Here is a 22,816-nt window from a genome sequence, read left to right as displayed (position 1 = left end):
ACCGCGGCCCCGCCCATGGACCCGCTACCGGACCTCCCATTTTTCGAAGCCCCAGGACATACGCGCGTCCCAGGGCTTGTGCGCACTGCCGAGCCGATGCAAGATACAATGACTTACACCATACACTTAGACGTACAATCAGTATGGTTGTGTGACTAATTCTTTGATGTCTGGGGAATATTATTACCGGAGGACGGGGATGAACAACGCTGAACTGATACCATTATGGCCCCATGAGGAAAGTGTTTAACCGAAACACGTACCGTGTCGGGCAGCTTGTCAGAAATACCTCAAGGCACTAAGTCAAACTGTTTCTTCACAATAAAAGCTAAGTAGCTGAAATTTCACAATGCAATGTGGAAAAATGATATATTGAAGAATGATTAAGATCATAAGAACATAAGAACATAAGATTCTTGAAGTAAGTCAAAAGATATGCAATAACTTCAATAATTGATTTTATTCACTTACAATGGTGCATTGACACGAATGGGAAAGAAAAATATTTGAATGACCAATGATTATATGAAGTGTGATGCTACATGCTATCCTGCATAAAAACAGCACATAACGGCCAAATGATTGTGCAAATGTTGCACCACTAAGAGCCTAGTATGAGGTCATTTAAATAACAAAAATTTGTTTTGAGTTAATCACTTGGGACAATTATTTTGGAAAACAGAGGTACTTTGGTCTTCCATGTTTACCCACTATTGTTAATACCTCACTTGAAAACAGTGAAAAGTTTGGACATTGGATATTATTCCTTTCCAGTAATCATCTGCTGGCAATGAAACAGGATCTGCAATTAAAATGACCGACTGGAAGTCTGCACTCTGTAGATGGGCCAGATAAAACTGCCTTGGAAACATTTTCTTTAGCATTCCTGCCCTGTGTAAAGGCAAATCAAGATAGCTTCCCAAAACCATGATGCCATGTTAAAATATGCTAATGCTTCCTAATAAAAGAAGAGATGTCTCTTGATCTAGTGGAATGTCTCAGCACACATTTTGGATAAGCATCTTCCCTATAAGATAGGTATTCCAAAGGCAAATCACGACTGGCATATAGTGTTCTTTTATACCTTGATTTAATCCGTTGAAGTGGAAACTCTCTATTGAAAAAATGTTCCATGATATTTCGAGCCTGATGTTTGAATTTTGGTTCATCTGAATACAATCTCATAAGACACAGAAATTGACTGATAGGTAAACTTAAACTTTGAAAGTTAGTTTATTTAGTTCCATTCTGCAACTTTTACAATGAATTGATATACTGATGGTATGGTCCCTAAACATCAGCTGGATTCAGGAAAGGACAATATAGAAGGATTATATTCCATAATAAGGAATTGAAGATGTGGATAAAAAAAATTGATCTGTTGCTGAAAATGACCTAATTCTTTGACAGATGCAGTAATTAGAAAAGTAATCAGATCTCAGACTGTTGTATGGATGGAGATCCTACAACTTATGAATCCCTGTCAGCTGTAGCTCTCTACTTTGTAATGCCTCCATGGAAGCAGCCCCCACCAGTCTTTGCAGCACCACCATCCTGGATAGTGCAGCTCAAGGCCATAGGTCTGCTTGGCCCATCAATTGCTCCATCACTATCCATTCTGATTCCACTTCCTATTGTGGTCCCATCACCCACTCCTATGCCAGCTTCACCAGCACCCCCACCACAGACAGATGTTCTTTCCTTCTCTGAGGACCAAGGTGAAGGAAGATGAGATGCACACAACTGCTCTGAGGTCACCTTCTCAGCAGCCTCAGAGACTCCAGGTCTCTCTGAGGGCAACATTAGCTGTGATTGGACACTGCTGTGGAAGAATACAATATTGGGGTAGGCTGAGGCAGCTGAGGATCTACCATGAAAATGGAGGCAGCCAAGGAAGCAATATATATTTTTTAATGTAAATTTTAAATATAATCCTGTTACGGGACCAGGCCGTGCCGCTGTCCTTCCTTCTACCTCGGGGCTGGCCCGGCCTGAACGGACTCCTCTTTGGCCTGGTAGGCCCGACCAGCGTCCTGCCGTGGCTCTCCCTGTGTGAGGGAGATGCCGCCGACCCAACGTGCTTGGCCCCACCCCCTAGGCACGCACGGGCCCGGGAGCTGGAGCCTTAAAGGGGCCAGCATGGGAAATACGAGGAGGGCGCACCAGATGACATCAGATGCTGCAGGGTATTTAAACCCTGCAGCTTTACTAGGACAGGACCTTGCAAGGAGGTTCACTCTTCGGAGGATCTAGTTGTGTTTACTGCTTCCCAGTTCATGACTACTTGCAACGTCTGACTTCTGGTTTCTGACCCAGGCTTCATTCTTCGACGCCGACTTCAGCTTCCCCTTTGCCAACAGGTATCCAGTTCTTATTGGCCTGGAGGATTCTCCTAAGTCCCAGCGGCTCGGGCTCTCATGGGCTCCTCCCGGGGGAGCCACGTCCTTCTGAGGGTGAAGACTCTTCTAGCCTCCTGGGCCCTGCTGTCCTCATCTTCCATCTCTTCGGCTGCTTCCTGGATCATTGGTCGCATAGGGTCCCGCCTAAGTCCAAGAGGTCTGGGTCCCTACGGGCTCCTCCTGGGGGGACCTCGGACATCCAGTGATGAAGCCTTCTTCGGAATCTCTTTTCAGCGTTGCCTCCTGGCTGCGACGCTCACTGTGGGTCTCCACAGCACAACACCTGCAGTCGCAAATGGCCCAAGGGTCCACGATCCTAACAAATCCACACATAAAGCACTCCATATAAATACATGCTTCCTTTCCTGTAGTACCTGCTGTTGAATCTGGTGATGAATCTCTGGTAATGTATCTCCTCCTCTTCTTTGTCAGATGATTTTATGTCCCTGTGAAGTAGACAGACCTCTAATTTGACAACGTTATGATGCATATCGAAGGTGGAAAGATCCCAGGGACCTTAGCAAGGTTGTAAAGAAAACATCCCTCAGATCTGAAACATGTTTTGATTAGATCAAAGGGTCTCTCTATGACAGTCCTGGTCTGCTCATGGTCTCTGTTGTAACAAACATCAGCAGTAGTCTATGGATTATGCAATGGGATAATGAGCCAAGTTTTGTGTAGATATCCTCTATCAACTGTAGTAAAAAAACAGAGAAGAGCGGAGTCAGAAAACCCTTAGTGTTGGGCAGTGTGGTAATTCTTTTGACAAGGTTAGAGCAGTCCTCTTGGACCAATGTTGTCACTCTACCTAGATAGGTAGGAGACAAAAAGAAGATGCTAGTTGCTGTGTGGTGGTAGTGATACGTGTATTCTTACCTGAAAGCCAGCTCCTGGTGATGTGATTTTCCTGGAAATGATCATTAATTTCTGACTGAGAGTAGATGTAGATAATATGACTGGATACCAGAAATCTGGCAATAACTTGGAAGATTATCCCCTTGGCCTTTGAGACAATATGCATATCGATTGAGTGGAAATCCTTGTGGTTACAATTGGTGTACCCATCATCCCCTGCTGCCCTTACAGGGACATGAATAGAATTGGTAGCCTCCAATATAGAGAGGAATTTTGCTATTTGGATTTTCCCAGGTCTTAAGCAATTAGCCCATGACACAGGGTGGGATTATGTAAATATTTATTCAGTAGCCTTGTAAAAGTATACTGTCTGCCTTCACATGAGAATGCAAATAGATTTTGACTAATTTCATTGATTAATATAAAAAACAGAGAGATCTAATGCCACAGCCCTTTCAAGTTACTGATTCCTGCCAATTAAAGTAATCACATCAGGATAAGCACTTGCTAATGGTTGAGCATGCTTATTCTGCTCTCTGTATTCAATAGTCATTCTTCAAGTGTCATTAGAAGTTTGACTGGACATACTGAGCTGTTGAAGAGGAAACAGCTGGGTGAATTACACCCACTGCCATCAAATCCTAAATGGTTTGGGTTATCTCAACAAGCCACCCAGGTATGCATTAGCTTAAAGCAAATAGGTTTACCCAGAAGAGGTATGTAGTCTGGATTCCAATTTCCTGCTCCTACATGGCCAACAGAGATATTGCTCTTATCCTAAACCAGAAAGAGCCTTATTGTAACTGCAGCCTTAACCTTTGTTAATGACATATGTATTGATTTCAGTAATTAGTACCTGGTATTCTCTGGATGTGTAGTCTCGATTTTGCATCTTCAATTTCACAGACACAGCAGTGGTTCTCTTCCCTCCAATTAAAATGAATCCCCATTAACCCCATGAAAGCATTTTGGATTTTCATAAATTAATATAGCCTCCGCCCCTGTGTCCACTAAAGCTAAAGTTCTATGAACATCATCCCTTCCCCAGAAAATTTTCAATGAGACATATGGTTTCTGGTCAATTTGTGAATATTTGTACAGAATTTGACTTAACCATTAGAGATGTGAATCACATCGTTAATTTTTTTTTATGGGGCTCAATCGCGGTTTTGTTTATCGGCTGCGCCCGAGCCGATAAACAAAAAAACCACCCGACCCTTTAAAACTGTTCCCTTAGCTTTCTCCACCCTCCCGAACCCCCCAAAACTTTTTACAAGTACCTGGTGGTCCAGTGGGGGTCCCGGGAGCGATCTCCCATTCTCGGAGCCGCCGGCTGCCACTAATAAAAATGGCGCCAATGGCCCTTTGCCCTTACCGTGTAACAGGATATCAGTGCCATTGGCCAGGCCCTGTTACATGGTAGGAGTACTGGACGGCCGGCACCATCTTTAAAAATGGCAGGGGCCATCCAGTGCTCCTACCATGTGACAGGGGCCAGCCAATGGCATGGATACCCTGTCACATGGTAAGGGCAAAGGGCCATCGGCGCCATTTTGATAAGTGGCAGCCGACGGCCCGAAAGCTGGAGATGGCTCCCGGGACCCCCACTGGACCACCAGGTACTTGTTAAAAGTTTTGGGGGGTTCAGGAGGATGGGGGAAGCTAAGGGAACAGTTTTAAAGGGTTTAGGGATTGTTTTGGTGTGCCATTTTTCCCGCCCTCCACGAAAACGATAAGAGAACCACAGGAACAAAATTGTGGGGTTCTCTTATCGGGAGCCTCCGATTTCTGACGATTTTGAAAATATCGTCCGATATTTTCAATCGTCTGAAGCCCGATTCACATCCCTATTAACCATCATCTAGAGGGGTTGCTGGATTCTACCCAGATTCTGATGTTGGGCATTTGCTTCCTGAATGGGCTTTAAACCTAGCCACAGAAATGATTTCACTGGAGGTGATGTAGAATACACATCTTCTACTGAGCTGTCTTTCCTCCTTTCTAACCCTTTCTTGTGTAATTCCTATATAACCCCAGTGTCTTTTTGATCAATGTCCTCAGATGCTACTACTGTCCTCTGAAGGACATTACATATTTCAGTTTGAGGTTTTCCCCCAAATCTTCAATCTATTCACAACTGAGTTTTTTCAGTGGTGGAGCCTACTCTTTGGCATGAGCTACCTTTACAGCTCTATACAATACCAGATTATAAACCTTTCAGAAAGCAGCTAAAAGCCCATTATTTCAAAATGTTTTTTTTCTTTATTTTTAAATCTTTTGATATATGTTGTGTGTTATCTGTTCATTGGCTTTATTATTTGGTTCATGATTTGCTTAATATATTGTTTGTGCTTTGTGCATTTTAGATGATTTTAAACATAGTAGTATAGAAATGATGGCAGAAAAGGATCAGATGTACCATCCCATCTGCCCTGCCAGCTTCTCATGGTAGTATCTGCTGCTGCATACAGGAGACCCCCAAGTCTTATGATGGGTACTAATATATACAATCAATAAAAACCAAACAACTTTAAAACCAATTAATTACTGCTAGCAATATTTTTACTGGAGGAGGAGCCTTCTTGATAATTCAGACAATGCTGCTTGCCATTCTTTGCTTTGGGACTTGGCCATAGACGTTACCCTCTACTTCCCCCTTATGTCTGCATGTCAGTACCCCAGATCATAAAAGCCAGGGCCCATGTTGGTTGTTGTCTGTATCCAATTCCCCTTTCCCACCCACCCCCCGCTATCAAAACAGGGAGTGATGTTGCAGTTGTGTCAAAACCATCAAGGCTATTGATTGATGGTAGTAATCCCTATGCCTTCTGTTAAGTGTAGTAACTGCTGCTCCATGCAGGTTAACCCCATGCACCCGCTTCTTCATTTCCGTCCTCTAGCCTTTAGGGATCCACAGTGTTTAGCCCATGCCACTTTGAATTTGTTGACTGTTTTCTACTTTACCACTTCCTCCAGAAGAGTATTCCAAGCATCCACCACCCTCTCTGAGAAGAAATATTTCCTATGTTAGTTTTGAGTCATCCCCTCTGGAGTTTCATTTCGTGTTTCCTTGTTCTACTGTTTCTTTTCCAGTAGAAAAGGTTCAAAGTGTGTGCATCATTAAAATCTTTCAGGTATCTGAGTATCTGAATCATATCTCCCCTGCACCTTCTCTCTTCCAGAGTATGCATATTTAGATCCTTCAGCCTCTCCTCATAGGTCCTCTGATACAGACCCTACACCATTTTGGTCTCCCTTCTCGACACTGCTTCCATCCTGTCTCTATCCTTTTTGAGATACAGTCTTAGGTCCATATGTGACAAATTTATAAAATATGGAATACACTTAAAATTACCCACAAATTACCCAAATTCATCACATATAGTGTATATGAACATTTTTTTCACATATAACCTTTGAAAATTTACTCTAGAATGTCCAATTTTATCCACAGAAATACTTTGAAAATGTCCTCAAAAATAACAATTCTCTCAGTACATCAACCAAATATCATAGAAATATATATAGTGTATACACTGATAAAAGTTATAAAAAAATGATAATCCTTAACACATGCTGAAATATGCAAACTATAACTAAGCCCTCATAACATAATAGTAACATAATAAATGATGCTAGATAAAAAAAACAACTGGTCAATCCAGTAATACCAGTATGCCTAGCAAATTGCTCTGTGCAGGTTACCCCATGCCAAAATGTTATACCAAAAGTTACCACATATTGCTAGATGTCTTGATTTCCCTCATGTAGCTACAAGGGATCCTATGTGTTTATTCTACATCCTTTTGAAGTCTGTCCTCATTCTTTTTCCACTCCAACTCTTCAAGGAAGGCATTCCGTGCATCCACCACTGTTTGGATGAAGCAGTATATTTGCTGGCATTGCTCCTGAGCCTCCCTCCTGTGAAGGTTCATATCATGACCCCTAGTTCTTCAGCTTCTTTACCATTGGAGAAGCTTAAATTCATGTGCCTTAATACCATTAATACTGCTTCTTCTCTCCTCCAGAATATACCTACTTCGGTCCTTCAGTCTCATCTCATATGTCTTTCTGTTTAGATACCATATATATTAAAAAATATGTTAGGAATTATTAGGAAGGGAATGACAAGTAGGGATGTGAATCGTTTTTCAACGATTAAAATTATCGTCCGATAATGTTTATATCGTCTTAAATCGTTATAGAACACGATACAATAGAAATTCTAACGATTTATCATTAAAAATCGTTAAATCGTGTTAGTGCGCACTAACTCGAGTTAGTGCGCACTAACTCCCTGTTAGTGCGCACTAACTCGATTTAGTGCGCACTAACTGAAAATGATACAAATAAACACTTTCCAGGTCACTGAAGGTCAGTTAGGAATGAATATGTGTTCCTATTGGCTGGCTGCCCTCTTATCTATTGATATTACCAAGGTTACCACTGAGGTGATGGTTGGGGGGATGGGAAATGGAACTGGAAACTAACGAACACCAACAGAAAATGAAACAAAGTGTTCACACTTCCCAGGTCAGTAAAGGTCACTTAGGAATGAATATGTATGTATGTATTCCTATTGGCTGGCTGTGCTCTTATCTATTGATGTTACCAATATGGTTGGGGGGATGTGAAATGGAAACAGTTGGAAGCTTGACAAAAAAAGTAATGTAATGATCAGCACTCACGTGACTAGAACTTGTTTGTTTATTATTTTTGTTAGCAGGCACCTGAAATGCTAGTGCATGTTGAATTTGCCAATCACTGTGCATTTTAGAAAGGTGGTCCTGGCTGGAACTGTACACAGTTCAAATATATGTAATTGATTGTTGGTAAGTGTATTTTTTAAGTAGCCACACTGGCACCAGTATGTTTACTTTTCCTCCTACTTAACTCACTAGCTCAGCTTTGTAAGAAGGGCTTCTCTGCTTGTGTGTTGTTTTTGTTTGGTGTGAGGAGAGCAGAAACATCAGATCTTTATTCAATCTACTACAGTCATCTCTTACAGTGCCCTATCCCTATTAATACCAGGAGTGTTGTGATCTTCCTGCACACAGTGCCCTAACCCTGATACCAGTCTGAGACAGCTCCCTCCCTGCATTACTAGTGAGAGGCTGGCTTCACAGACAGGGGGGAGCTGCCTGACCCTCACTCCTGACTTCCCCCATGTCCCAGCTAGTGAATGGTGTGTGGGTGAGGGGGGGGGGGAGGATGGTGAAGTCTGAGACAGCTCCCTCCCTGCATTACTAGTGAGAGGCTGGCTTCACAGACAGGGGGGAGCTGCCTGACCCTCACTCCTGACTTCCCCCATGTCCCAGCTAGTGAATGGTGTGTGGGTGAGGGGGGGGGGGGAGGATGGTGAAGTCTGAGACAGCTCCCTCCCTGCATTACTAGTGAGAGGCTGGCTTCACAGACAGGGGGGAGCTGCCTGACCCTCACTCCTGACTTCCCCCATGTCCCAGCTAGTGAATGGTGTGTGGGTGAGGGGGGGGGGGGGGAGGATGGTGAAGTCTGAGACAGCTCCCTCCCTGCATTACTAGTGAGAGGCTGGCTTCACAGAAAGGGGGGAGCTGCCTGACCCTCACTCCTGACTTCCCCCATGTCCCAGCTAGTGAATGGTGTGTGGGTGAGGGGGGGGGGGAGGATGGTGAAGTCTGAGACAGCTCCCTCCCTGCATTACTAGTGAGAGGCTGGCTTCACAGACAGGGGGGAGCTGCCTGACCCTCACTCCTGAATTCCCCCATGTCCCAGCTAGTGAATGGTGTGAGGGTGAGGGGGGGGGGGAGGATGGTGAAGTCTGAGACAGCTCCCTCCCTGCATTACTAGTGAGAGGCTGGCTTCACAGACAGGGGGGAGCTGCCTGACCCTCACTCCTGACTTCCCCCATGTCCCAGCTAGTGAATGGTGTGTGGGTGAGGGGGGGGGGAGGATGGTGAAGTCTGAGACAGCTCCCTCCCTGCATTACTAGTGAGAGGCTGGCTTCACAGACAGGGGGGAGCTGCCTGACCCTCACTCCTGACTTCCCCCATGTCCCAGCTAGTGAATGGTGTGTGGGTGAGGGGGGGGGGAGGATGGTGAAGTCTGAGACAGCTCCCTCCCTGCATTACTAGTGAGAGGCTGGCTTCGCAGACAGGGGGGAGCTGCCTGATCCTCACTCCTGACTTCCCCCATGTCCCAGCTAGTGAATGGTGTGTGGGTGAGGGGGGGGGGGGAGGATGGTGAAGTCTGAGACAGCTCCCTCCCTGCATTACTAGTGAGAGGCTGGCTTCACAGACAGGGGGGAGCTGCCTGACCCTCACTCCTGACTTCCCCCATGTCCCAGCTAGTGAATGGTGTGTGGGTGAGGGGGGGGGAGGATGGTGAAGTCTGAGACAGCTCCCTCCCTGCATTACTAGTGAGAGGCTGGCTTCACAGACAGGGGGGAGCTGCCTGTCCCTCACTCCTGACTTCCCCCATGTCCCAGCTAGTGAATGGTGTGTGGGTGAGGGGGGGGGGGGTGGATGGTGAAGTCTGAGACAGCTCCCTCCCTGCATTACTAGTGAGAGGCTGGCTTCACAGACAGGGGGGAGCTGCCTGACCCTCACTCCTGACTTCCCCCATGTCCCAGCTAGTGAATGGTGTGTGGGTGAGGGGGGGGGGGAGGATGGTGAAGTCTGAGACAGCTCCCTCCCTGCATTACTAGTGAGAGGCTGGCTTCGCAGACAGGGGGGAGCTGCCTGTCCCTCACTCCTGACTTCCCCCATGTCCCAGCTAGTGAATGGTGTGTGGGTGAGGGGGGGGGGGGGAGGATGGTGAAGTCTGAGACAGCTCCCTCCCTGCATTACTAGTGAGAGGCTGGCTTCACAGACAGGGGGGAGCTGCCTGACCCTCACTCCTGACTTCCCCCATGTCCCAGCTAGTGAATGGTGTGTGGGTGAGGGGGGGGGGGGGGGGAGGATGGTGAAGTCTGAGACAGCTCCCTCCCTGCATTACTAGTGAGAGGCTGGCTTCACAGACAGGAGGGAGCTGCCTGTCCCTCACTCCTGACTTCCCCCATGTCCCAGCTAGTGAATGGTGTGTAGGTGAGGTGGGGGGGGTGGATGGTGAAGTCTGAGACAGCTCCCTCCCTGCATTACTAGTGAGAGGCTGGCTTCACAGACAGGGGGGAGCTGCCTGACCCTCACTCCTGACTTCCCCCATGTCCCAGCTAGTGAATGGTGTGTGGGTGAGGGGGGGGGGGGAGGATGGTGAAGTCTGAGACAGCTCCCTCCCTGCATTACTAGTGAGAGGCTGGCTTCACAGACAGGGGGGAGCTGCCTGACCCTCACTCCTGACTTCCCCCATGTCCCAGCTAGTGAATGGTGTGTGGGTGAGGGGAGGGGGGGAGGATGGTGAAGTCTGAGACAGCTCCCTCCCTGCATTACTAGTGAGAGGCTGGCTTCACAGACAGGGGGGAGCTGCCTGTCCCTCACTCCTGACTTCCCCCATGTCCCAGCTAGTGAATGGTGTGTGGGTGAGGGGGGGGGTGGATGGTGAAGTCTGAGACAGCTCCCTCCCTGCATTACTAGTGAGAGGCTGGCTTCACAGACAGGGGGGAGCTGCCTGACCCTCACTCCTGACTTCCCCCATGTCCCAGCTAGTGAATGGTGTGTGGGTGAGGGGGGGGGGGGAGGATGGTGAAGTCTGAGACAGATCCCTCCCTGCATTACTAGTGAGAGGCTGGCTTCACAGACAGGGGGGAGCTGCCTGACCCTCACTCCTGACTTCCCCCATGTCCCAGCTAGTGAATGGTGTGTGGGTGAGGGGGGGGGGAGGATGGTGAAGTCTGAGACAAGCGCCCTCCCTGCATTACTAGTGAGAGGCTGGCTTCACAGACAGGGGGGAGCTGCCTGACCCTCACTCCTGACTTCCCCCATGTCCCAGCTAGTGAATGGTGTGTGGGTGAGGGGGGGGGGAGGATGGTGAAGTCTGAGACAGCTCCCTCCCTGCATTACTAGTGAGAGGCTGGCTTCACAGACAGGGGGGAGCTGCCTGTCCCTCACTCCTGACTTCCCCCATGTCCCAGCTAGTGAATGGTGTGTGGGTGAGGTGGGGGGGGGGGGGTGGATGGTGAAGTCTGAGACAGCTCCCTCCCTGCATTACTAGTGAGAGGCTGGCTTCACAGACAGGGGGGAGCTGCCTGACCCTCACTCCTGACTTCCCCCATGTCCCAGCTAGTGAATGGTGTGTGGGTAAGGGGGAGGGGGAGGATGGTGAAGTCTGAGACAGCTCCCTCCCTGCATTACTAGTGAGAGGCTGGCTTCACAGACAGGGGGGAGCTGCCTGACCCTCACTCCTCCGGGGTATTGTGATCTTCCTGCACACAGTGCCCTATCCCTGATACCAGGGGTGTTGTGATCTTCCTGCATGCAGTGCCCTATCCCTATTAATACCAGGAGTGTTGTGATCTTCCTGCATGCAGTGCCCTATCCCTATTAATACCAGGAGTGTTGTGATCTTCCTGCATGCAGTGCCCTATCCCTGATATCGGGATGTGTGCAAGAATATCACAACACCCCCGGTATCAGGAATAGGGCACTGTGTGCAGGAAGATCACAACACCCCCAGTATCAGGAATAGGGCACTGTGTGCAGGAAGATCACAACACCCCTGGTATTAGGGATAGGGCACTGTGTGCAGGAAGATCACAACACTCCTGGTATTAATAGGTATAGGGCACTGTGTGCAGGAAGATCACAATACCCCTGGTATCAGGGTTAGGGCACAAGTTCTAGTCACATTGACTGATCACATTACTTGTTTTGTCAAGCTACCAACTGTTTCCATTTCCCATCCCCCATATACTGTCAGTAGGAAACTTGGTAACATGAATAAATAAGAGGGCAGCCAATAGGAATACATATTCATTCCTAAACTGACCTTAACTGACCTGAAAAGTGTCAAATTGTATCATTTTCAGTTAGTGCGCACTAACTCCCAGTTAGTGCGCACTAACTCCCGTTAGTGCGCACTAACTCGAGTTAGTGCGCACTAATCGGAAAAAAACGATTTTTAACGATTTTTTAACTAAAAAATCGTGCCTAAGACGATTTTCTTGCCCTGCCACACGATTTCTATCGTTAAGACGATATGGAAAACGATTCACATCCCTAATGACAAGTAACACAGTGGATGTCATAATGCCTCTGTGAGATCAGACCTTGAATACTGTGCACAATTCTAGTCACCGCATCTCAGAAAAGATATAGTAGCACTGGAGAAAGTACAGAGAAGGGCGAACAAAGTGATAAGTGGAATGGATATGGAATGACTTCCCTACGAGAAAAGCCTAAAGGGGTTAGGGCTTTTCATCTTGAAGTAGAGACGGCTGAGGGGGGATATGATAGACGTCTACAAAATCATGAAATGACTTGAACAGGTTAATGTAAATTGGTTACTTACTCTCTCAGATAATAGAAGGACTTGGGGGCAACTCCATGAAGTTAGCAAGTAACTCATTTAAAACAAATCAGAGAAAATTATTTTTCACTCAAAGCAAAGTTAAGCTATGGAATTCATTGCCAGAAGATGTGGTTATGGCAGTTAGTGTAATTGGGTTTATAAAGGTTTGGATAAGTTCCTGGAGGAGAAGTCCATCAACTGCTAGTAATAAAAAAGGAATAGTAGCTTATAGAAACATAGAAACTTATAGAAACAAAGAAGTGACGGCAGAAGAAGACCAAACGGCACATCCAATCTGCCCAGCAAGCTTTCACACCTATTTGTTTTCATGCTTATCTGTTACTCTTGGCCCTTATAAGTAACTTTTTGGTTCCAATTCCCTTCCACCCCCACCGTTGATGCAGACAGCAGTGCTTGGGATGTATTTAATGTTTGGGAATGTGCTGGGTACTTGCCAGGTAATTGTGACTTGGATTAGCACTGCTGGACACTGGATGCTGGGCTTGATGGACTCTTTGGCTAACCCAGTATGACATATCTTATGCTCTTATATGATCATTTTGTACCATTTTGGTTGCCTGGGTGGCTTTCATCTTGTTTCTATCATTTTTGAGACATAGGCTCCAGAGCTCGTCATGAAACTCCATTTGAGGCCTCACCAATGACCTGCACACTGGCATGATCACCTGCTTTTTCTTGCTACTTATTCCTCTCTGCACTTCAGCATTGCTCTGGCCTCAGTCACTCCCTTGCCACATTGTTTCACCACATTCAGATCAGCCCAAAGTCTTATTCTTGGTTCATGTACATCAGTCCTTCAGCTGCCATGAAATACAGCTCATTTGATTGTTGTAGCCCAAAGACCTGACTCTGCACTTCATGGCAGTGAAACCTTTCTGTCAAAACATAATCCATTCTTTGAGGTTTCTCAGATCACTTCTCACTCTCTACTCTCTCAGGACTGTCTACTCTGTAGCAGACCTTAGTGGACAGGGTCTTATACTTGATTTTATAATTTCATTGTAAACTACCAACACATTCAGTATAACCATGACTAGAATAACTGTTATATTTTTTTATATAAAAAAACATGAAACCTACCAGGGAATAATTGAGCATGCTATATGGGAATTTGATCTTTTTCATAAGCTTTTGAAGACCTTTGAGTTTTATATCAGTGGTCAAATTGAAGAATTTACAGTCATGAACCCTCCACATTTTACATCATATCACCTACCAGTCTGGTTGGAGGCCTCTCCATCTGGACAAGGAATACAATCATAGCAGCAGATGGGTTTTTCTTTACTTGTTAATTTCCTGAATCCTGGAGGACAACTCTGACTGCATTTGGACTGTGGAGGTGTCTAAATATTGAGAAAAACATCTGGTAACTTGGGCTATAATTTTCTCTACTTTCAATTTACATATATGCCAACTCAAACCAGGTATTTTGAATTCCAGTTCAAAGTACTCAACAGTTTATGGTGGTGACCTATGAGCCCTATTTGATAAAATATAAAATGTGAAACACCTTTCCATCTGGAATCAGAAGTTTCAGTTTAGCTGGGAATGAATTATTTCCTGTGAACAAAAGCTATAGTTGAAATTTGAAATAAAGAATTGGCATCAAAGCATGTAACAATATTTGTTTCCTCTATTAGCAGTCAAATTACCATTAGCTGGTAAGAGAATACAATTGTTTGTGATAATTTCTAGAGATATGAATCAGAACCGGAATCGGTTCGGTTCCAGTTCTGATTCAAATCTTACAATTATTATAGTCCGGCACGATTGGTTTTTTGTTTATCGGCTGCGCCCGAGCCGATAAACAAAAAACCCACCCGACCCTTTAAAAAATGACCCCTTAGTTTCCCGAACCCCCCAAAACGATTTTAAAATTACCTGGTGGTCCAATGGGGGTGCGGGGAGCGATCTCCCGCTCTCAGGCCATTAGCTGCGCTAATAAAAATAGCGCCGATGGCCCTTTGCCCTTACCATGTGACAGGGTATCCGTGCCATTGGCCAGCCCCTGTCACATGGTAGGAGCACTGGATGGCCAGCTCCATCTTTAAAAATGGTGCTTTTTGCTTCCCCCATCCTCCCGAACCCCCCAAAAACCGTTTTAAAATTACCTGGTGGTCCAGTGGGGGCGCGGGGAGCGATCTTCCACTCTCGGGCCGTCGGCTGCCACTAATAAAAATGGCGCCGATGGCCCTTTGCCCTTACCATGTGACAGGGTATCTGTGCCATTGGCCAGCCCCTGTCACATGGTAGGAGCACTGGATGGCTGGCACCATCTTTAAAAAGGTAAGGGGAAGGAAAGGGTTTAGTTTTAAAGGGTCGGGGTGGATTTAGGGGTTGTTTTGGTGTGCCGGTTTTCCAGCCCTCCCCCCAAATAGCTCCCGTTAGTGGACACTAACCCATTAACGATTTTTCACGATAAATCGGGGGCATTTCTATTGTATCACGCACTCTAATGATTTTTGATGATTTAAAAAATATCGGATGATTTTTTTAAATCATCAAAAAACGATTCACATCCCTAATAATTTCTATTAGAATAACAGAAAAAAGTATTTATGAAAGCTGTGGAAGTTATTGACATCCTTGAGGGCCTCTTTAAGTGAATGCCCATCTGTCTAATCTAATTTCCCTGTGGCCCTTAACATTCTCTAGGTATAAATTCTTGCTCTCTAATACCTTAAAATGAGATTTGTAAAGTCTGCTAGGACTTTATGCTAGGATGAGTCAGCATTTATGGCAGCTAATCACATAGCAGCTCTTCTGACCATTTCATAATATTATGAATTAGTGAAGGGCATTTGGGGGAAATGAAATAGGAAATGAGACAAAATTTCCTATGGATCATTTTCAAAATGGAGCAAGATAAATTCTAGTTAAATTTACTCAGAATCTCATTTTGATTTGAAAACCTATCTTTAAAAAAAGTTGCCAATCGGGCCAGGGTCTCACATAGGGAGTAGGCAGAGACCCAAAGGAAGGGTCCCAGCCTATGCCCAAGCTTGACTTTGGTGCCTTGGCCTAGGCTTAGGCCTGAAGCTTGAGTCTTGCCTGGGCATAGGCTTCAACCCAATGAAGAGGTCATGGCATATGTCCAAACATGACAACAGGATATTTTCCTAGACCCTGGCCCAATGCTGCGGCCTAGGCTGAGACCCAAGCAAAAGCCTAGACCTGGGAAATTTCTTGACTACCTTTCATACTTCCTCCATGATTCTCTTGCCTTGGTGCAAACCCAGGCCCAACACCATGAACTAGCCGGGGCTAGATGGCCCTGGTGCTGGAGCCTCAATCTGGACTCAGACCTGACACCAGATCCCATATTGGAGGCCGGGTCCTAACACCTGGGCCTCAAATTAGGAAAGGGCCCAGGCATGATGCTGTGGCCTGGCCAGGATGCCTGATTCTGACTCTGGGGCCTCAGCACTGACCAAGGCTCAATGTCAGGGCAAGCATTAGAGGCCAGGTTCCAACGTCTGGAACTCTGCCTAGATCAGGGTCGAACCCAGACCCCGGCCTGATACTGCTGTCTGATTTGGATGCTGTGTATCAACACTGAGGCCTCAGCCAGGAGCTATGCCCAATGCTATGGCCTGGCCAAAAGGCTGGGAACCAATACCTGAGCCTCAGCCTAGGACAGAACCTAGACCAATGCCTGATGATACAGCCCAACCTGGATGCTGGGGCCCTACACTGGGGACTGGGCTTGGACAGAGGCCCAATGGTTTGGCCTAACCCAGAGCCTAGGTCATGACACCTGGGCCACATCCTAGACCAGGGCCTGGTCCGGCTCAATGCCACGGCCCAACACGAAGGCTGGGTCCCAACATCGGGGGCCAAGGCTCAGACTCACACTCTACACCAGGCTCTAGGGTCAGGCACAGGCACAGAGCCCATGCCTCAGAGCTCCTCTTCAATGTCTTCTTTATTTAGCTGTTCTTTGCCAACTGACACCATCCACTGGGGTCACTGCACCAGAGTGCCCCAGATGGAGATGGTGCCCCAGAGTTAATTAACTCTGGGGCACCATCTCCAGTGGAAGGCACCATTTTGATGGACGGCAGCTAATTCAATTGTTAAGTCTGATGTAAATAACCTCAGCAGACAGCATCAGTTGGGGAAGAAGACCCAAAGAAAGAAAGAATGGCTGAAGAGGAGTTCTGAGGCCTGGGCTCTGGGCCAGGGCTGGACCCTATACAAAGGCCAAGGCCTGGTATTTGGACATGGCCTTCAGGCAGGTCCATGGAATCAGGCCTGGGATTGGTCTTTGGCTTAGGCCAAGGTTCAACCATCAGTCCCTACCTCCAGGCCAGGCATCGACATCGAGGCCCAGTCTCTGGGACTATCCACAGCCTGACTTAGGCTGAGGCCCAAGCATTTGGTCAGGCATGAATGCAGGTAGAGACCTTGATATCTAGCCCCAGCCTCAGGGCTGGGCTGTTGCATTGAATGTGAGTCCAGTCCTTGGCCTAGGCAGAGACCAAGGTTTCTGAACCTGGCTGAAGCATCAGGGGTCCGTATATGGTAACAAATAAGAGAGACTATTATCCACCCTTATATTTTTCAAATATTTACTATTACACATATCAAATCCACAATCCTTTAATTATTAAATCACTAAAATAGTATTAAACATTTCAACATATCAATATTACAATGTTTCGATACACAATAATACATTATTTATTCCATAGTATTTGGACACCCAATTTGTGCACACAACCTCCCTATTGCACTGATATTAATTAATCCCCTAAAAAAGGGACACGATGGATGAATGTGGTGAGAATTTTTAGGGGATTAATTAATATCAGTGCAATAGGGAGGTTGTGTGCACAAATTGGGTGTCCAAATACTATGGAATAAATAAAGTATTATTGTGTATCGAAACATTGTAATGTTGATGTGTTGAAATGTTTAATACTATTTTAGTGATTTAATAATTAAAGGATTGTGGATTTGATATGTGTAATAGTAAATATTCGAATATTTACAAAATAATTACCCTTATGTGTTATTATTCGGTTTGAACCATCAGGGTGCCATGTCCTAGGCCAAGGCCCAGGCATTAGGTCCAGCCACCGAGTTTCAGCCTTGCATAAGGCCAAGGCCAAGATCACAGTGTTCTACCTCTGAAAGGAAAAGGCATCAGGACCAGCTGGCCTCGAATGCATAGGCCCAGTCTGATGCCTCAGCCTCGAATGCATAGGCCCAGTCTGATGCCTCAGCCTCGAATGCATAGGCCCAGTGTGAGGCCTCAGCCTTGTATAGGCTTAGGCCATTGCAGTAGCCACAACCTTGGTCTAAACCCCACACAAGTCCCTGGCTTGGGCCGGGCCCCAGGTCCTGTCTACTGATCCTCCTCAGACCATGTAAGTGGAGGCTGAGAAGGCTCCGGGCCCTGGTAGTTTTCTAGGTGGGAGAAATGAATGGGGGGCACAGGAGGCCCTGTGACATCTCATTTCTTTTTTCTTCTCTCTGATTTTTTGGGGGCTTCAATATTTATTTCATTTTTATTAAACTAAAGCAACAAAATAAACATTACATGAAACAAATTTTGTGGTGGATAAAGCCCCCAAAAATGAAACAAAACTTTCCCCTCTTCCCACCCCTGTTATAAATGACATTTGCATGTTTCAATGCTTTCTTTCATACTATAATGTGACTTAATTCTGACCTGGGTGAATGCACTTTCCCATACGATTGCCTTCTCATTGATAGTAAAATCCTGTCCCGAGGGAGCATTTGGGTTATAACCTCCAACAACTTCAATATTCTGCGTCCCATTGGCTAGAAAGACTGGGTTTATAATATAATATCCCATGGAGAAGTCACCATTCTCATCAAAAGAGAGATCTTCACTCAGAACGTTCTTAAAGTGGAGGTTCCTCAGATAATGATGGAGCTAAAGAATGAAGGGTAACTTTTCAGGAGTGTCCCAAAATGGAGAGTGGTTCAAATATTTTCAAGAATATACAATATATAAAAAAATGAATTGTCCCCTATTTGTGTTTTATTAGATAAATTTGTATATAATAAATTATATCAGTCAATTACAAACTAAAATAAAAATTATCCTAGATTGCATATCCAGAGAACACACGCGCATTTTAGGACTCCGTTCCATTATATTTCTCTATTACTGATCTGCACAATAAGAAAAAATAAAGCTGTGTTTTAATTTGTTTTATTTTTGTTTTTTAAACAAATTTTAGAACATAAGAACATCCGATTTGTCATTCTGGGTCAGACCAAAAGTCCTTCAAACCCAGTAACCTATTTCAACAGTGGCCAATCAAAGTCACAAATAACTAGCAGGATGCCAAAAGATTGATAGACTTGATGTTGCTTATCCCAAGTATAAACAGTGGATTTCCTTCTAGTCCATCTTAATAATGCATTATGGTCATTTCATGAAGGAAATTGTCTAAAACGTTTTTAAAGCAAGCTACAATAACAGCTTTCACCACTTCCTTCAGCAACAAATTCTAGAGTTTAATTATGCAATGAATAAAAACTGTTTTCTCCTATTTCTTAAGTGTATCACCCTGTAACTTTGTTGAATATCCCCAAGTCTTTGTACTTTTTGAAAGAGTAAACAACCGATTTGCGTTTCCCCGTTCCACTCCACTCATTATCTTATAGACCTCTATCATATCTCCCCTCAGCCATCTTTTCTGCAATCTGAAGAGTATTAATCTCTGTAGCCTTTCTTCATAGAGGAAAATGTCATCTCCTTTATCATTTTGGTTGTCCTTTTCTGTATCTTTTTTAATTCCACTATGTCTTTTTTTAGACGCAGTGACCATTTTTTGCCCAAATTTTCATTAATTGTGAGGTATTCAAACTACTTTCAGAAATAGTGCTCACTGTTCCCATGACTATTTGAAAATTTAGATTGCATGAATAAATCTTAAAAATGCCATTGAAATAAAACTGTTGATCCTTATCCTCTGGTTTTTTATGCAAATTTAGCCATAAAGGGGCAACTTTAAAATATCTGCAAAGTATGGGGTACTTTATATTCCCAGACACACCAGTTTTCAAAGAAGGAAAGAACATGGGCACTTTCTCTTAGAAAATAGCCTACAGGAAAAGCATCTGAACCACCAATGGTGTACATAGACCCAGGCCCCACTATGACTCTGCTGTACTAACTCCTCCCATTGCTGCACATGGACTAAGCCTCATATATTGTGGGCTGTGAGGGAGTATACAAAAGACTCCCTCAGACCACTTTAAAACCCCAGTTAGATCCTTCTTCCCCAGTCCACCTTAAGATACAGACATGCAAAGAATTCTGGGTCCAGGGAGGTTCCCTGCCTAACACAATAAGAGATCAAGGCCTAGAGGAATTAAGCAGGCCCCAGGGAGCTGCTGTGAGCTCATGGTATACCCCTACTGAATACATATGAACTGCTTGATGTTTAAAGTGAGGTGAGCTGCTTTTGTTTTGCTGTTTATTTTGCCTTCGCTAAATAAATCCTTTTCCCTGACAAGAACAGCCAAGTCTTGCTGTATTCCATGGTGTTCCAGATGCTGTGGCAGGTCCATATGCTACACGTGGTGCTAAAAGTGGGATCTGGTGGCCTAAGCAAGGAATCACAGGCACTGACCCATAGCTACAGTAAAAAAAAACCCCAAAAAACAAAAAAAACATTTCAGAGATTTTTTTTCCCTTTTCCCTGTTTCCTGGAGCCTTTCTTGTTTCTCACCTGGTGGTGCTACAATTAGGCTAAGGGAGTAGCCTGGAATAGAGAGAGGGTTCAAAAAGTGAGAAAGAGATGGATAGGCCAGCAGTATTTTCTTTTTTTTTCTCTCTCTCTGCTTCCCCTGTAGAGGAGCTTCCCTAGCCCCCAAATAGCAAGTAAATATGGAGCAAGTCATACAAATTCTGGCTACCAGGCAGCAACAGCTGTAAAATGCTTTGCAGATCTAGATAAACCAGCAACACACACTGTGGGAGCAAGTGCCTCAGCAGAACACCTTTCTGACTCAAGTGGCACTGTCGGTGCAAACGGCGGTGGCTAAACCACCTTCCTTGGCCATGGTCATACTGAGGAGGACCCTGACAGCCTCTTAAATTTTGAATGGACTGCTAGACTGACCGGCTGGCCAGAGGACAGGTGGACAACCTACCTAGGTAACTTTCTAATTGGAGAATGTAAAGCTGCTTTCCAGACTGTGAACTCCGATAGCACAGCCACATACCAGGAAGTTAAGACTGCCATTCTTCTGAGAACTGGGCTCACCCCAGAGATCTATCGACAATGCTTCTGGTCCAGCTTCCTGCAGCCTCAAGAGAATCCAAGAAACCTTTTCCATAGACTTTGTTCTGTCACCTGAAAGTTGCTTCATCAGGAGGGGAAGACTGGTTAGGAGGTCACCAAGATAATTTTCTTGGAGAAATTCCTAGATGACCTCGGACATCTCCTGTCGCACTGGGTCTCCAACAACTGAATCGAACACTGGAAAAGGCCTTGGAAGTGGCTGAGGCCTACTACCAGGCTCATTTTGTTCCAGAAGTACTGTGTTCCCTGACAAGGTATCGGATGTGCATAAAGGCTTACGAGATCCTAAGAGTCAGAGGCACCGGCTGCTGGAAGAGCAGGCCCGAATGCGAGTTGTAACCCCAGAGCCTAATGTGGGGAGACCCCCATATTTCACTTGTGGATAAAGTGGCCATTTTGCCCGTGAAGGTCCCCATCATAAGAAGCAGCTATGGACAATAATGCTGTGACTCCAGATTATTTCATTTTGGGTGACTGAATTAGAGATCATAACATGATAAAATTTGAATTAATGACTAGATGGGGGACATTAAGTAAATTCACAGCTCTAGTATTAAACTTTCAAAAGGGAAACTTTGAGAAAATGAGAAAAATAGAAAAAAACATTGAAAGGTGCAGCTACAAAGGTTAAGAGTGTATATCAAGCGTAGACATTGTGAAAGAATACTATCTTAGAAGTGCAGTCCAGATGTATGCTAAAAATGGTGAGGTAGAAGAGGTTATTTTATCCAAAAGATCTTCTTTCAAAAATTGGAATAAGTATCCATCTGATGAAAATAGGATAAAACATAAGCATTGGCAAGTTAAATTTAAAACATAGATAAGACAGGCTAAAACAGAATTTGAAAAGAAGGTGGCCGTAGAGGCAAAACCTCATAACAAAAACTTTAAAAAATATATCCAGAGTAGGAAGCTTGTGAGGGAGTCAGTTGGACCATTAGATGATCAAGCATTAATGGGGCACTTAGGGAAAATAAGGCCATCGTGGAAAGACTACATTAATTCTTTGCTTCAGTGTATACCTAGGAAGATGTTGAGGAGATATCAAGTCTAGAGATGGTTTTCAAGGGTGACAATTCAAGTCACCCTTGAAAACCAACTGACCCAAATTACGGTGAACTTGGAAAATTTGGTAGGCCAGATTGAAAAACTGAAGAGTAGAAAATCACCTGGACTGGATGGTATACATCCCAGTGTTCTGAAAGAACTCAAGTATGAAATTTCAGACCTATTACAATGTCCTTTTGTGGAATGTAAACTGTTTAAAAGACAGAAAACAGAGAGTAGGATTAAATGATCTGTTTTCACAGTGGAAAAAGGTAAATAGTGGAGTGCCTCAGGGATCTGAACTCGGACCAGTGCTTTGTATATATATTTATAAATGATCTGGAAAGAGGTATGATGAGTGATATGATCAAATTTGCAGATGACACAACATTATTCAGAGTAGTTAAATCACAAGCTGATTGTGATAAATTGCAGGAGGACCTTGTGAGACTGGAAGATTAGGCATCCATATGGCAGAAGAAATATAATGTGGCAAGTACAAGGTGATGCATATAGGGAAAAATACCCCATGCTTAGCTACATGATGTTAGGTTCCATTTTAGGTGAAGTCCATTAACGGCTATTAATCAAGTTTACTTAGGGAATAGCCACTGCTATTAATTGCATCAGTAGCATGGGAATGTCTTGGTGTTTGGGTAATTGCCAGGTTCTCGTGGCCTGGTTTGGCCTCTGTTGGAAATAGGATACTGGGCTTGATGTACCCTTGGTCTTACCCAGCATGACAATTTCTTATGTTCTTATATTCTTATCCGAAGAAAGAAA

The 22,816-nt window shown here is 44.9% G+C and overlaps 1 protein-coding gene across 1 annotated transcript in view; it reads right to left on the bottom strand.

The window, feature by feature from the left end:
* Positions 1 to 22,816, bottom strand: part of LOC115081506 (vomeronasal type-2 receptor 26-like) — a 71,229-nt gene that overhangs the window by 5,650 nt on the left and 42,763 nt on the right. Inside the window, exons 3-4 of the mRNA XM_029585960.1 lie at positions 18,373 to 18,600; positions 13,912 to 14,038 (exon numbers count right to left, since the gene is read on the bottom strand). Of these exons, the coding sequence (XP_029441820.1) occupies positions 13,912 to 14,038; positions 18,373 to 18,600 (355 nt within the window). The remainder of the gene's footprint in view (positions 1 to 13,911; positions 14,039 to 18,372; positions 18,601 to 22,816) is intronic.

The sequence above is a fragment of the Rhinatrema bivittatum genome, unplaced genomic scaffold, assembly GCF_901001135.1.
Source record: "Rhinatrema bivittatum unplaced genomic scaffold, aRhiBiv1.1, whole genome shotgun sequence".
Taxonomy (NCBI): domain Eukaryota; kingdom Metazoa; phylum Chordata; class Amphibia; order Gymnophiona; family Rhinatrematidae; genus Rhinatrema; species Rhinatrema bivittatum.
This window is presented reverse-complemented; position numbering and strand designations above follow the sequence as displayed.